The sequence below is a fragment of the Littorina saxatilis genome, linkage group LG3 (genome assembly GCF_037325665.1).
Source record: "Littorina saxatilis isolate snail1 linkage group LG3, US_GU_Lsax_2.0, whole genome shotgun sequence".
Classification (NCBI taxonomy): domain Eukaryota; kingdom Metazoa; phylum Mollusca; class Gastropoda; order Littorinimorpha; family Littorinidae; genus Littorina; species Littorina saxatilis.
The window spans coordinates 73,888,553-73,900,890 of record NC_090247.1 but is presented as its reverse complement, the minus strand read 5'-3'; the positions used below and the strand labels follow the sequence as shown (position 1 = coordinate 73,900,890).

The window sequence follows — 12,338 nt, the reverse complement described above, 5'->3', positions numbered from 1 at the left end:
GGTCCCGTACGGCACCGAACCATCCGTACCCACAGAAGTGTTCGGGTGGTTCGGTCCGGACGTGGACCTACCGTACCATCCGGACCCGTAGGTCCGGTATGGTCCGGTTCGGTGACAGACCATCCGGACCAACAGAGGTGGTCGGGTGGTCCGGTCCGAGCCATCCGAACCCGTAGGTTCGGTCCGGTCCCGTAGCATCCGGAGGTCCCGTTCGGTACCGAACCATCCGTACCCACAGAAGTGTTCGGGTGGCTCGGTCGGACGTGGACATACCGTACCATCCGGACCCGTAGGTCCGGCATGGTCCGGTTCGGTGCCAGACCACCCGGACCAACAGAGGTGGTCGAGTGGTCCGGCCCCGACCGGACCACTGGTCCGGTACCGTACCATCCGGACCCGTAGGTCCGGTGGTCCGGTGTGTTCCGGTTCGGTGCCAGACCACCCAGACCAACAGAGGTGGTCGGGTGGTCCGGTCCCGACCGAACCACTGGTCCCGTACCGTACCATCCGGACCCGTAGGTCCGGGGGTCCGGCAAGGGCCAGAGGTACTGTCCCGCACCGGACCCTAAGGTCCGGTACGGTCCCGTACCATGGGTCCCGTCCGGACCAAACCCGGAGGTCAAGTCCAGTCGGGACCCGTGGGTCCGGTTCGATCCCGACCCGTAAGCCTGGAACGTTCCGGACCCTTGGTCCGGACCATCCGTCACCCGAACACCAGACGCTAAGGAATGGCGTGGGGTCAAGACGGTCCGGTCGGAGGTGTCGGTCTGAGCAACAGAAACAATGTTCCCGTCGCCCTGACCATTCGACAGAAGTACCACGTTCTGTCGAACACCTCCACGTCCAGTAACTAGTCGGCCGGAGCGTTTCATAGAGGGACAGCCACCAGTCACACGGACGTCAGAGGGAACCGTAGTAGCAGTGGTCGTAGGCACGAAGCCTGAAACCCCTGCCCCCACAGGACCGCCCTGAACGGGGTCAATTCGCATCCCAACCCCAGCGGGGAGGGAATTCAGAGACCCCGTCATCTCCTCCGATCTCCCCACCCAGGAGGCCGAAACTACTGTCGAAACAGCAGCAGACGACCCAGCGAGGGAGTTCAGAGGAGGACCCGTGTCCCTCCTGGCTTCCACAGCGGTGGAAACCGAGGAGGGCACAGGAGAGGCACCGGAAAAGGAAGATTTTAATGCCAACTGCACCCGGTGTTCCCAGGCGGTCACCCATCCAAGTACTAACCGGGCCCGACGTTGCTTAACTTCGGTGGTCGGACGAGAACCGGTGTTTACAACGTGGTATGGCCGTTGGCTGTCAAAACCTGAGTCTCTCCAGTAGCCCCTAGATCGGATTCACCAACCCCCAAAGAGGGTTGGGAATCGACCTGCCCCCGGATTCGAGCCAGGGAGGAGAAGGAAACCTTCCCCCCAGGCTTGAAACCGGGAGGAGCTGAAGCCTGAGACTGAGGGCCGGACAACGGCGTCGAAGGGGGGGAAGCCTGTTCCACTGAAGGAGAAGGAGAAAGAAGCTTTTTCTTTCCCCTCGACCTTCCCCGAACCTTCGACGGCGCAGCCCCGCCCGAAGTCCCAGGCTCAAGCCCAGCCTGTTTGAGCAAGCTCGCATTGAGCTTGCTCAAACAGGCTTTCTCCGCCCTCCCTCGCCGCAAACGCAAAGCGTTTGGGGAGGGAGAGTCGGAGCGCCGAAAGATCCCCTTCTCCGTGCGTAAAACATGACGCTGGGCGCCCGGAGAAGGGTTGCCCCCGGCAGACTCTGGTTCCGTAGAACCAGAGCCCAAAACAGGACGAGACATCCTACCTCGCCCTGTACGTACCCTTAAAGACCGAGAATTAACAAAATTCAAAGAAAATTTAGGTCAATACTCAAGTGAATGCGGCGAAACGAGAAGCAGACGACCGGTCACCACGAAGTAGGACGGGAGGCACGCCGAGTCCGCCACACAAAAACGGAGGCACAAGTTGAAGGAAACACAACGTAGCCTCAAGCCAGAAGTGGAATAACACACAATAATCCAACAGGTGATAGTCCACACAGAAAAGAAGCCTCTTAGTCCAAAATAATCCGGGAGCGTAGCAGAAACACAGCCGGTCTGACACGCGCGAAAAAAGAAAGAGGACGCGCCACCTACATCCTGTAAGGGGGAAGCACTCGGACAGTGCTTGGGATCCACGGTGGCGCATGGTTATGGGAGATAATTGTACCCACTCAGCGTTTTGTCCAATTTTTTCGGCCTATAATAGATAATGTGCAAGAATAGTACTGTCGAGGTAAGTGTTATATTGACAGACACCGAGTCACAGCATACGGACACAGTCAAAGGCCATCACTTCATCACTTAAACAACAGACGCTGAGTCACAGCATACGGACACAGTCAAAGGCATTGTGTCCGATATTAATTGCGTGAAGTCGACTTTGCGAAGGCTACTTCACAAAGCTCGCTGCATGAAGCTTTGGTACTGAATTTTTGGTTAAAAGACTTTGCAAAGTCTTCTTCAAGTCAACTTGGGGCTCAAATAAGAAGGCCCTGAAGGTCTGTTAGTTGTGCCGTTTTAAATATGACACCGTCGAAGGCATGAACACCAATTTTCACATTTCAAAACCGAATTGTGTATATGGAATACTGACGCACTGCCGAAACAAGAAGCTACTTATACTGCTGCTGCTGCTTTTAAAACACAGTATGCTTACCTCCCCCTTGCCGATGTCCAGCCACAGGTCAGCGTTGGGGTCCTCCTCCATGAAGCGCAGCTTTCGGTTGGACTGGTTGATGACCAGGAAGAAGGGCAGCACCGTGATGATCTTGGTCAGCCGCAGGCGAGACATCTGGCACTGCACCATGAACTGCAAAACACACACAATTTATGGTCAGAAAATCCAAATCCAAAAGCAAGGTTATTGGAACGTTTGATTATTGACAAAAGAAAAGGATACATTTACAGTACGTCGACCGTTTAGCAGACTTATCTCTTCTTGGATTTAAGAAAATCAAAATTCCACTCCTTTTTAAGACCCTTCTTTTAGGATTTTTATTTTTGTTTTTTGTTTTTGTTTTGTTTTATAAAATGAGGTCTTGAAAGGGATGGAGGTTTAAACATGGAAATAAATTCACAGAGGCTATCAACACAATATCTGAGAAAGGAGGGTCTGAGGGAAGTCTTAAACTGCGGGTCTCAAATGGGGTTTTTCACTGTGGAGGCACAAGTAAATTTGTGTCCTCTGTGGCCCTCATTTCACTTTCACCAGACAGTCAGTCATTCAACACGCATGCACACTAAAATACCCACACACATTCGAATATACCCAAACTTGCGTATCAAATGTAATTTTCTGTAAACAAGACATCAAAGAATTTATTACACTTTGAACTCTGTCGGGTTTGTATGGGTAACGTGAAAGAGTGAAAACTCTTGCTTTTAGTGAGGCAAGCTTTCTACACATGCTCCTTGTCCAGGAGTTTCCGACACACCCCTCGCCAGTTACTGGCCTATAATGTCACGTGGGAAAGTTTGACTCACCAAAATCAAGAATATTCACTCTTTTGCAACGGATACAAACCGGAAAGTTATTCTGAACATCGTCTATTACACAAAAAGAGCTACCATCTGCGTCTCACTATTTTATTTACGTTCTTACGTTGTATGTTGTATGTTGTAATGATGTGATACACCACCTGAGTTTCTCGTTGAGATAATAAAGTGCTGTATGTCCGTGTCCTGTCCCCCCCCCCCCCCCCCCCCCATTCTCTCCTAAGTTTGAATTATGATTGCACTGATTGAAGAGAAAGTCGTACCATGTACTTGCGGCCCCGCTCCTTGTCGTGACAGACCACCACACCACTGCTGCCCACCGTGTCCATGGAGAACGACTGTGACCAACGCGCGTCGTACACACGCAGCTTGGCCTAGGGGTAGATACATGTACCACTTTAAATACATCACATTAACACTGAAAACTTGTATCGACACTTCTTCTTCTTGAAAACTTCTTCTGCGTTCATGGGCTGAAACTCCCACGTACACTTGTGTTTTTTGTACGAATGTTTTTTTTTTACGTGCATGAGAGGTTTTACCCCGCCATTTAGGCAGCCATATGCCGCTTTCGGGTAACTTGAAGACAAAGAGTAAAGGTTTCAAAAATCCATGGTAAATTTCATGTTCCAATCACAACTAAGCTTACCATATCAAGCAATATGAATAGCCACTAACTAAACATTCATATTTCATTTTTGCTATCCACTTGTAAACTTTAAACCCTTGACTTCCTATGGGTTTTTTTTTCTTACTACTCCAGTCATGAAATTTGTGTATCCAATGATGTGCCAATTTGCATTCAACTGGTACAAAGACAAATGCTGACCTTTTTACGCTTGTTTTTCTTGTACCTGAAGAGGACGGGACTGGAGATGACACCACAGTCCAACGCTGCATCTGACATGGATCCCTAGAAAAAGAACATAAAGACACTATCAAATCTGTAAAGTTTAAAAAACCAAGAAAGGTTAAATTGCTTGAACGTTTAATTCAGTACACAACCATACATTCACAAGAAATTGTGTCCAATGTGATAAAAAGTGCTCAGGGGAAATAATCCAGACTGAATGAGAGTCACAAGACAAAGAAATCTGCTTGTGGGATAGAAGGGGCATAATAATGCACACAGCAGGATGTCCTAGGGACTAGTTTTGCTTTCTCTGTATCTAAATTTCCACAGGCATACAACTCACACTCTTTGGTCCAAATCCAGACTATGCCATCTTTGTTTATTTTAATTTTTAAAGGTGTGAATAAGCAGAAGCTGCAACATTTGTTCTTGTTGTTGCCCAGACTATGACGATGAAATCAAATTCATACTCAAAGTACACAGTCAAGCACATGAAAAAGCTCATTTTGCGTGAATTACTGCTGCGATTTTAATCAGATACACTGCCTTCACTAACTGACCCATCTACAGTAACCACATATCTCAAAGCCTTGTTAAATCGAAAATTTTTAATTAAATTTTCATTTGATTAATATACTTACCCGAGTCACATATTTAGCATTGACGCAGTCGATAGCTAAGGTGTCTGAAACGCTATCCCGCCTATAGACTAAGGGAAGCAACCCAAGCTAAAAAAGTAGCAAGCTTGCTACCCTGGGTTGCCTCCCGTAGCGTATCACGCCACAGATCTCGTACCCGGTACGAGACACCCTCATTCGACTTCTAGAATACAAAGAAACTAAAAGCGGGGAAGGTGGGAGGGAATTACCTATGTGACTCGGGTAAGTATATTAATCAAATGAAAATTTAATTAAAAATTTTCGATTAAATTACATATTCTTACTCCGAGTCACATATTTAGCAGATAACTCCAACAAGGTGGTGGGTAAGATCAAAAAGTTCAAACTCACTCTAAAGTTCTGGAGAGACAAAACCAGCTGCCACCAAGGAAGGAATGGGCCGAGACCCATCCTGACAGAGGGCAGCAATGTCTGCAGAACCTGATAAGACAAAATCCTAGCGCCAGAAGCTGTGCGCAGGACATCATCCAAACCTCATAGGCCAAAAAGGCCAAGGAGGAGGCCCAGGCCCTGGAAAAGAGCTCGGGCCGAGCCGAGGGAAAGATAGCATAAAGCTATGACAAGGCGGAGGGAAAGAAAATCCCTTGCCAAGAAACTGGCCCACTGCCAAAAGTCAGGAAAGGATCCCGTGAGAAAGAAACCACTGACTCACTCTAAACCCTTGCCAGGAACTGGCCCACTGCCAAAGGACAGAAACGGACCGAGAACCACCCTGATTGACAGCCGAGATGTCTCTCAGGCAAGAAATGCGAAAGACAACATCAGAGAGCCAGTAAGCTGTGCCCAGCACTTCTTCCAAACTTCTGAACCGTAAAACAGTCCGGAAAAGGACCCCAGTCTTGGATAAACCCGACCAAGTAGAGGGAAGGACAAGCTGCCCCCCCCCCCCTTAAATTGGAAGGAAATGCTAATGGCCTGGAAAGATCCGTGCGTAAGGTTGCCGGCTAAGCCCTGAAAAGGACCGACCCTCACGGAGACCATAAGGCAAACATGCCAAAGTAAGAAAACTTTGGGATGGAGTGAGGCCCAAAAGGCCCTTGAGAGAACAGTCAGCTCCAGAAGCGTGACCAAACTCCAAACTGGAAAGAGAGAGACGCCTGAGTACCAAGTACCAGAGTCCAACTCAATGAGCAAAACTCAAGGAAGACGGTCACCAGTCGTCCCCTGCCCATCCCTGCGAAAGCAGAGAGAGGGGTAAAAATGAGGACGAAGCGACCTAAGGTAGTGCGTAAGCACCGGAAATGCGGACCCGCAGTGGCCAAATCCTAATGTGACCGGAGACCGGAAACAAAATGACAAAAGCCAGCGTGTTCCCAGAGCAGACTGCTTGTAGGTAATTGAAAATGAATCAAAAAACCCGAAACAGAAAGAACGAGGCTGGTAAGAAAGACGGAAAACCGTGAAGCGAACCAGCCGTCAGACTCCCGAGACCAGAGTTCTCAGGAGAAAAAAGTAATAGTCATAGTTGCAAGTGAAAAAGGGGTGACCAGGCCGGAAGCCCAACCCAGCAGAAATCGTCCCAACTCACATCCTGCAAGCATGATGGAGCAGAGGAAGAGACGAAATCCGCAGTCACAAGAACCAAATTGCCAAAGTCGCAACACGACAGGCAGGAGACTATAACACAGGCTAAGGCCGAGAGCCTTGCTGCCCGTAGGCCGGCCATTGCACCAAAGTACCCAAAGTACACAGGCACAATAAGAAACCAAAAGTTTCGGCCGCCGAAAAAGATGCTGGCCTAGAGGCCAGCACCGAGAAAACTGGAACATTAGCTAGACCTCTGCCCAAAAAGGGGAGGAGTAGCCAAAAAACCTGAGAAAAAATGACAAGCCAAGAATGACTTCTCAAACATGCATTGCCCAGACAATGCACCCTCAGGAAAATCTGAATGTTACTTCCGAGGCCAACTCAAGTGAACCTTAAGTTTGGACGAAACACCAGAACGCGTCTGATCGCTAGAGAAAGACAAAGTCAGACTCGGCGAAAGACAAACCTGGACCAAGTCCAGAAGCTCGTGGCAAAGAGAAAACGGGGAAGCCCAAAGGCAGAAACCCCCCTTTAAACGGAAATCGACCTCTCAGCACCCATACGCTGGGAAAAAGAAAGAATGTCGAAGCCCGAAGCCACAAGCACAAGGAAAGCAACAACCACCACCGCCAACGGATGAAATGGCTGTTGCTCCAGCCGAGGCTAAAACCCCGAAGCCCTAAGGCCAGCTGTTGTTTCAAAAACCCAGCGTACCTATGACGGCTGTGAAAGAAACAATCTCACCTGAGCTGAGGACTTAGGCCGCTTAGGCTGAGTCCGCTTAGGTATAGCCTGCTTAGGAGCGGCCTGCTTTTGGATTGAAGCTCAAAAGAAGGGAACCGCTGTTCTCTGTTGGTCTCAATCCCCTGCTTCTGGCATGAGAGGCCAGGCTGCCGGAGAGAGACCGTCCACCAAGGATGACGATCTGAGAATGTTCCTTGTCGACTCCTCAGAAAACCGGGAGTGGGCAAGAAACAAGTCCCTTCTGCACGAGACCGCATGGAAATAGTGCAGAGAGGACAGCCTCATCTGTGCCTCGTTCACCCTTGTAAGTGTGGAGAGGAGTGAGACACTTCCTCCGCGTCCTGCTCTTTACTAAGGGTAAAGGGCGCCAAGGAATCTGCCAGAGCGCGAGAAAGCGCCCGCAGGAGAGTCTCGGAAATGGAACTGAGTTCCAAAAGTTGTCAGCCCCCCTTCCTCAGAGAATAGGAGATTCTGCCCATAGAACGGCAGAACCGAATCCTTCCTCAACGGCTTCGTAAGAAGCGAAAGAAGTTCCGGCGTGACCGGAAACGGTGCACGCGGACGGGGAAAGGCCAACAGGCGACTTCGAGACGACCTTGGCCAAGGCAACTTCCTCTGATTCGCTAAGGGCACGAAGGAGGAAGCCTGCGCAGGAGCGGCAAGGCATTCCGATGCCAGCTCCGAAGCTGAACCCTGAGGAACCAGCGACAAAACCGACGCCGGAGGCAACCCCCTGTCGAAGAGGGGGGCTTGGCGAAAAGGCAAAAAAGGCGAAAAACTACTAAGGGTGATTCTACAAACCAGAAGTAGCTGCTTCCTCTTTGCCAACCTGAAGTCCTTCCTGTTGGCAATCGATTGTGCTCATTCCCTAACTGAGAGGAGGATGAGAGGAATCAAAAACCCAAGGAAAGTGGGAGAGAGGAGCTAGCGGCCACCACCGGAGTGTGTGGATGCTGCTGTCCCAACAGAGGCAAGAAGCCTGTATGCCCATAGGGCAAGCCTTGTTCGAAATTCACCGGCGACCAAACGGAAGCAGCGGGAACTGAACCGGAAAATCCGGGAGGAGCCGGAAGTGCGGCAGCAACAGCAGCGCTATGCCAAAGCTGGCGCTGAGCCACCTACGAGCTGAAGCTCGGAACCCAAAGTGACAGTAACCTGTGCACTACCCGCTTGACCTACCTTCCTGCCAAGGCCGGAAGCGAAGCTGCCGGAAATGGCTGCCGTGCAAAAGGCAAAGCTCAAACCGGAAAGGGCCATGGGCTGCCCACACACCGATGAACTAACATTTCCAGCCGGCGCCGGAAGAGAAGCTGTCGCGGACGACTGCTTACGTATAGCGCAGCTCAAGCCGGATGGGATCATTATTTGTCCGCTTTCCAACGAGGCACTACTTCCGTGAACCGGAAGAGCAGCTGTCGTGTACGACTGCCGACGTAAGGCAAGGCTCGAACCGGACGTGACAGTAGCCTGTGCACTAACCAGTGAACCTACACTTCCGGCCGGAACCGGAAGAACAGCTGTCGCGGGCGACTGCTGCCGTAGGGCAAGGCTCGAACCGGACGTGACAGTAGTCTGTGCACTAGCCGGTGAACCTCTTACTTCCGGCCGGAGCCGGAAGCAGCTGTCGCGGACGACTGCTGACGTAAGTCGAAGCTCGAACCGGACGTGACAGTAGCCTGTGCACTAGCCAGTGAACCTTACTTCCGGTCGGAGCCGGAAGCAGCTGTCGCGGACGACTGCTGACGTAAGTCGAAGCTCGAACCGGACGTGACAGTAGCCTGTGCACTAGCCAGTGAACCTCTTACTTCCGGCTGGAGCCGGAAGCAGCTGTCGCGGACGACTGCTGACGTAAGTCGAAGCTCGAACCGGACGTGACAGTAGCCTGTGCACTAGCCAGTGAACCTCTTACTTCCGGCCGAAACTGGAAGCAGCTGTCGCGGACGACTGCTGACGTAAAGCGCAGCTCGAACCGGAGGGGACCATGGTCTGTCCGCAACCAGTGAACCACTACTTCCGGGAACCGGAAGTGCAGCTGCCGAAGACGGCTGCTGCGAGCACATACCTTGTACTGGCCGCGTCCCCGAAGGGACACGCTCAGGTGCACTCCCGCAAGCGGAAGCCACCGAGGCCGGCCACGAAGGGAAGCTTGTCCCCGCGAGTGGAATCCAGAGACAACACGAGCGCCAGTAGACTGGGCCGACGCTCCGGAAACGCAAGTGAGCGACAAGGACCCGGGTAAAAAACGTCCGGAATCCGAAGCTGCCGTCGTCACCCTCGAAGCCACCAAGCAAGCCCCCAGAAGTACGGATCTCTGTAAGCAAAGAAGCAATAAGACTAGCCAAACGGCCGCAAAAGCGGCCGAAACTGACGTCTGAGAGACAGACGGAGTCTCTTCCGGCGCCGAAAAAGGCACAGAAAAGACCGAATTAGTCTTAGGATCAGAAACATGTACCATGGGGCTATTGGCATAAGACGAGGAAGCCCCCCTCCCCCCCCCCGTCTTTTCTCACTAAACGCCCAGCCGGCGACGTGAGAAAGTAATCTACTGAAAGGTAACAAGTCTCGAGGACGTAAGCTTCAGCAGAACCGGAACTAGCACTAGCAAACAAGCCACAAAAGTAGCTACAAAAACATGCTACTGGCAAAATGTTCAAAGTCCGAGCACGGACCCAAACAGGCATACCAGTCTAACCGGAAGTGCAGCTGCCGAAAACGGAAGCTGACAAGAGGTAAACAAAGACTACTGAAAATTTACTAAGTCCGGAACGGACCTAAAAATCAGCAGAATAATCAACTAGCAAAATAATAATAGCTTCGTAAGAAGCTAAATAACAGCCTACCAAGGTAGTTTACATTCCTAGAAAGGACGTAAACATCTCGATAGCACAACATGCTAGGATAAAGGACGACTACCAAAAGGCGGCCGCCGAATACAACTACTGTAGAATTCTAAGTCCAGAACGGATGAAGAATCCTAGTAGAAAATAAACTTAGCACTAGCGCAGTAGCCGCTAAAGCAGCTAAAACTAACAGCCTACCAAGATAGTAAAGCGACCGGGCACGGACGAAAAACTACTCAGTAGAAACACAGCGTGCTAGCGAAAAATGGCTCCAACTGGAGGCCAACAAAACAACTACTGTAAAATCGAAGTCCAGAGCGGACAAGAAATTCAGCAGAAAAATTATTTACTAGCAAGAAAAAGATACCTACAAGGCATCTAAAACTAACTTCCTACCGAGTAAGCTCACCGTCCGAGCACGGACGAAAACCAACTCAGTAGAAACACCACGTGCTAGCAAAAAATGGCCACCAAAATGGCGACCAACGCAATTAGAAACCGCTGAAGAAACTTCTGAGTCCAGAGGACGTAAGCAATTTCCAGCAGAATCAAATACAATGTCAAAATAAAATAAGGAACAATCTCACCAACTGGAAACAGCTAGGAGAAGACGGGAGGCCGAGGCCGGTGGGTGTCAGGCTGACAAAACGAAACGGCCTCGGAGCATAGCGCAAAAAACGACCTTATCTCTCTGGCTGAAAGGAGTCGAATGAGGGTGTCTCGTACCGGGTACGAGATCTGTGGCGTGATACGCTACGGGAGGCAACCCAGGGTAGCAAGCTTGCTACTTTTTTAGCTTGGGTTGCTTCCCTTAGTCTATAGGCGGGATAGCGTTTCAGACACCTTAGCTATCGACTGCGTCAATGCTAAATATGTGACTCGGAGTAAGAATATGTAATTTAATGATGCCTACACAAGTACAGCTCCTTCTAAGACCCCCAATATTTAAGAGTTCCTCCCTTTAAAGACCCTGTTTTCTTAGACTTTCTATTCATAACCTGTGTAAATAAACTTAGTTTACCCCCATTTTAAGACTCCCTTTTCTGTTAGACCTGATGCCCAACAAATGGCTATGGGATGCGTTCGTAGTGTGTTGGCTTTAAAAATACATGTGCTGGTCACAACTCGATTTCAGCCTTCACCGCTGGCTAGCCAAGCTGCACGCAGCACCGGCGAAAAGAGAGCAATGCTTAAGTCTCTCCTGCCAGTTAGCCTCTCCACAATAAGTCCTATGCAAGCTTTGAAGCAATCCTCCATGAGGTGTTGGGTGGCAGAATTTCAAGGGCGCGGAGGTTTGGCCCCGAACATGCGGCACGCAGGCCCACCGGTGTGTGGACACGCCCTGGTGCCCGTGAACCAAACCCCCAGGTTTGGGTCACATACACTCCATGAGCTGCCCAGAAGTCGGAGCGTGTTGGCTAAAGCCAGCGGGCAGACCTCCTGCAGAGTAACAAGCGCAGGAGACAACCAGACACCACGCATGATACCCATCATGGCCGTGTAAAACCTGATTTTCTCAGATTTTTGGAGGTCTTAAAAGGGGGTTTCCACTGTATAACATCACATGCTATGCTCAAAACAAACTGTTAGCAGCTCCACCGTGCAAAGCTGGACCCCTACCCTAAGGTGGAGCGGAAGCTGTGTCTTGTTGACCACCCAGTACGGAGTGTAGATGTGCAGGTCCATGCCACCGCTGCTGTCAGCGTGGATGCTCAGGCTCAGGTGCTTGTTCGCGTTGTCCGCGTCAATGTCAGTTTCCATGGGGATGGCCTTGAACTCCTCAAGGTCAGGCGACACGTCCAGGGTGCCTGACCAGTCACAGTTTAAGTAGTCTGTCAACTGAAACAAGCAAAAACGGAAAAGTTAATTTTTTTACTTGCTGAAAGAAGCATCTTAGAACTACAAAAATCTTTCATGGATTATGAAACAGCGGACGTCCTTCATGCAATCAGTCATCTCACAAACAGTAGAAACCCCTCGTCTTTTTTGTGTGTGCCATCTAACAGTTCAATCTACCTCTCCTAGTCCTAATTAATGTCACAAATAACAGGCCTTTTTTTTGGGGGGGGGGAGGGAGTTTGTAAGACATTTGGCATGCACAGATCAAGTGCCAACCAGAAGCATGTGAGAGTCACTTGCTCTATCCAAGCTCG

The 12,338-nt window shown here is 50.5% G+C and overlaps 1 protein-coding gene and 1 non-coding gene across 2 annotated transcripts in view; both read right to left on the bottom strand.

The window, feature by feature from the left end:
* LOC138963232 (intermembrane lipid transfer protein VPS13A-like) overlaps positions 1-12,338 on the bottom strand; it is a 152,807-nt gene that overhangs the window by 36,749 nt on the left and 103,720 nt on the right. The window contains exons 60-63 of the mRNA XM_070335289.1: positions 11,806-12,024; positions 4,371-4,454; positions 3,805-3,915; positions 2,703-2,855 (exon numbers count right to left, since the gene is read on the bottom strand). Of these exons, the coding sequence (XP_070191390.1) occupies positions 2,703-2,855; positions 3,805-3,915; positions 4,371-4,454; positions 11,806-12,024 (567 nt within the window). The remainder of the gene's footprint in view (positions 1-2,702; positions 2,856-3,804; positions 3,916-4,370; positions 4,455-11,805; positions 12,025-12,338) is intronic.
* Positions 1,188-1,306, bottom strand: LOC138963344 (5S ribosomal RNA). Its single transcript, XR_011454808.1, has one exon. It is a non-coding gene; the product is annotated as a 5S ribosomal RNA (ribosomal RNA).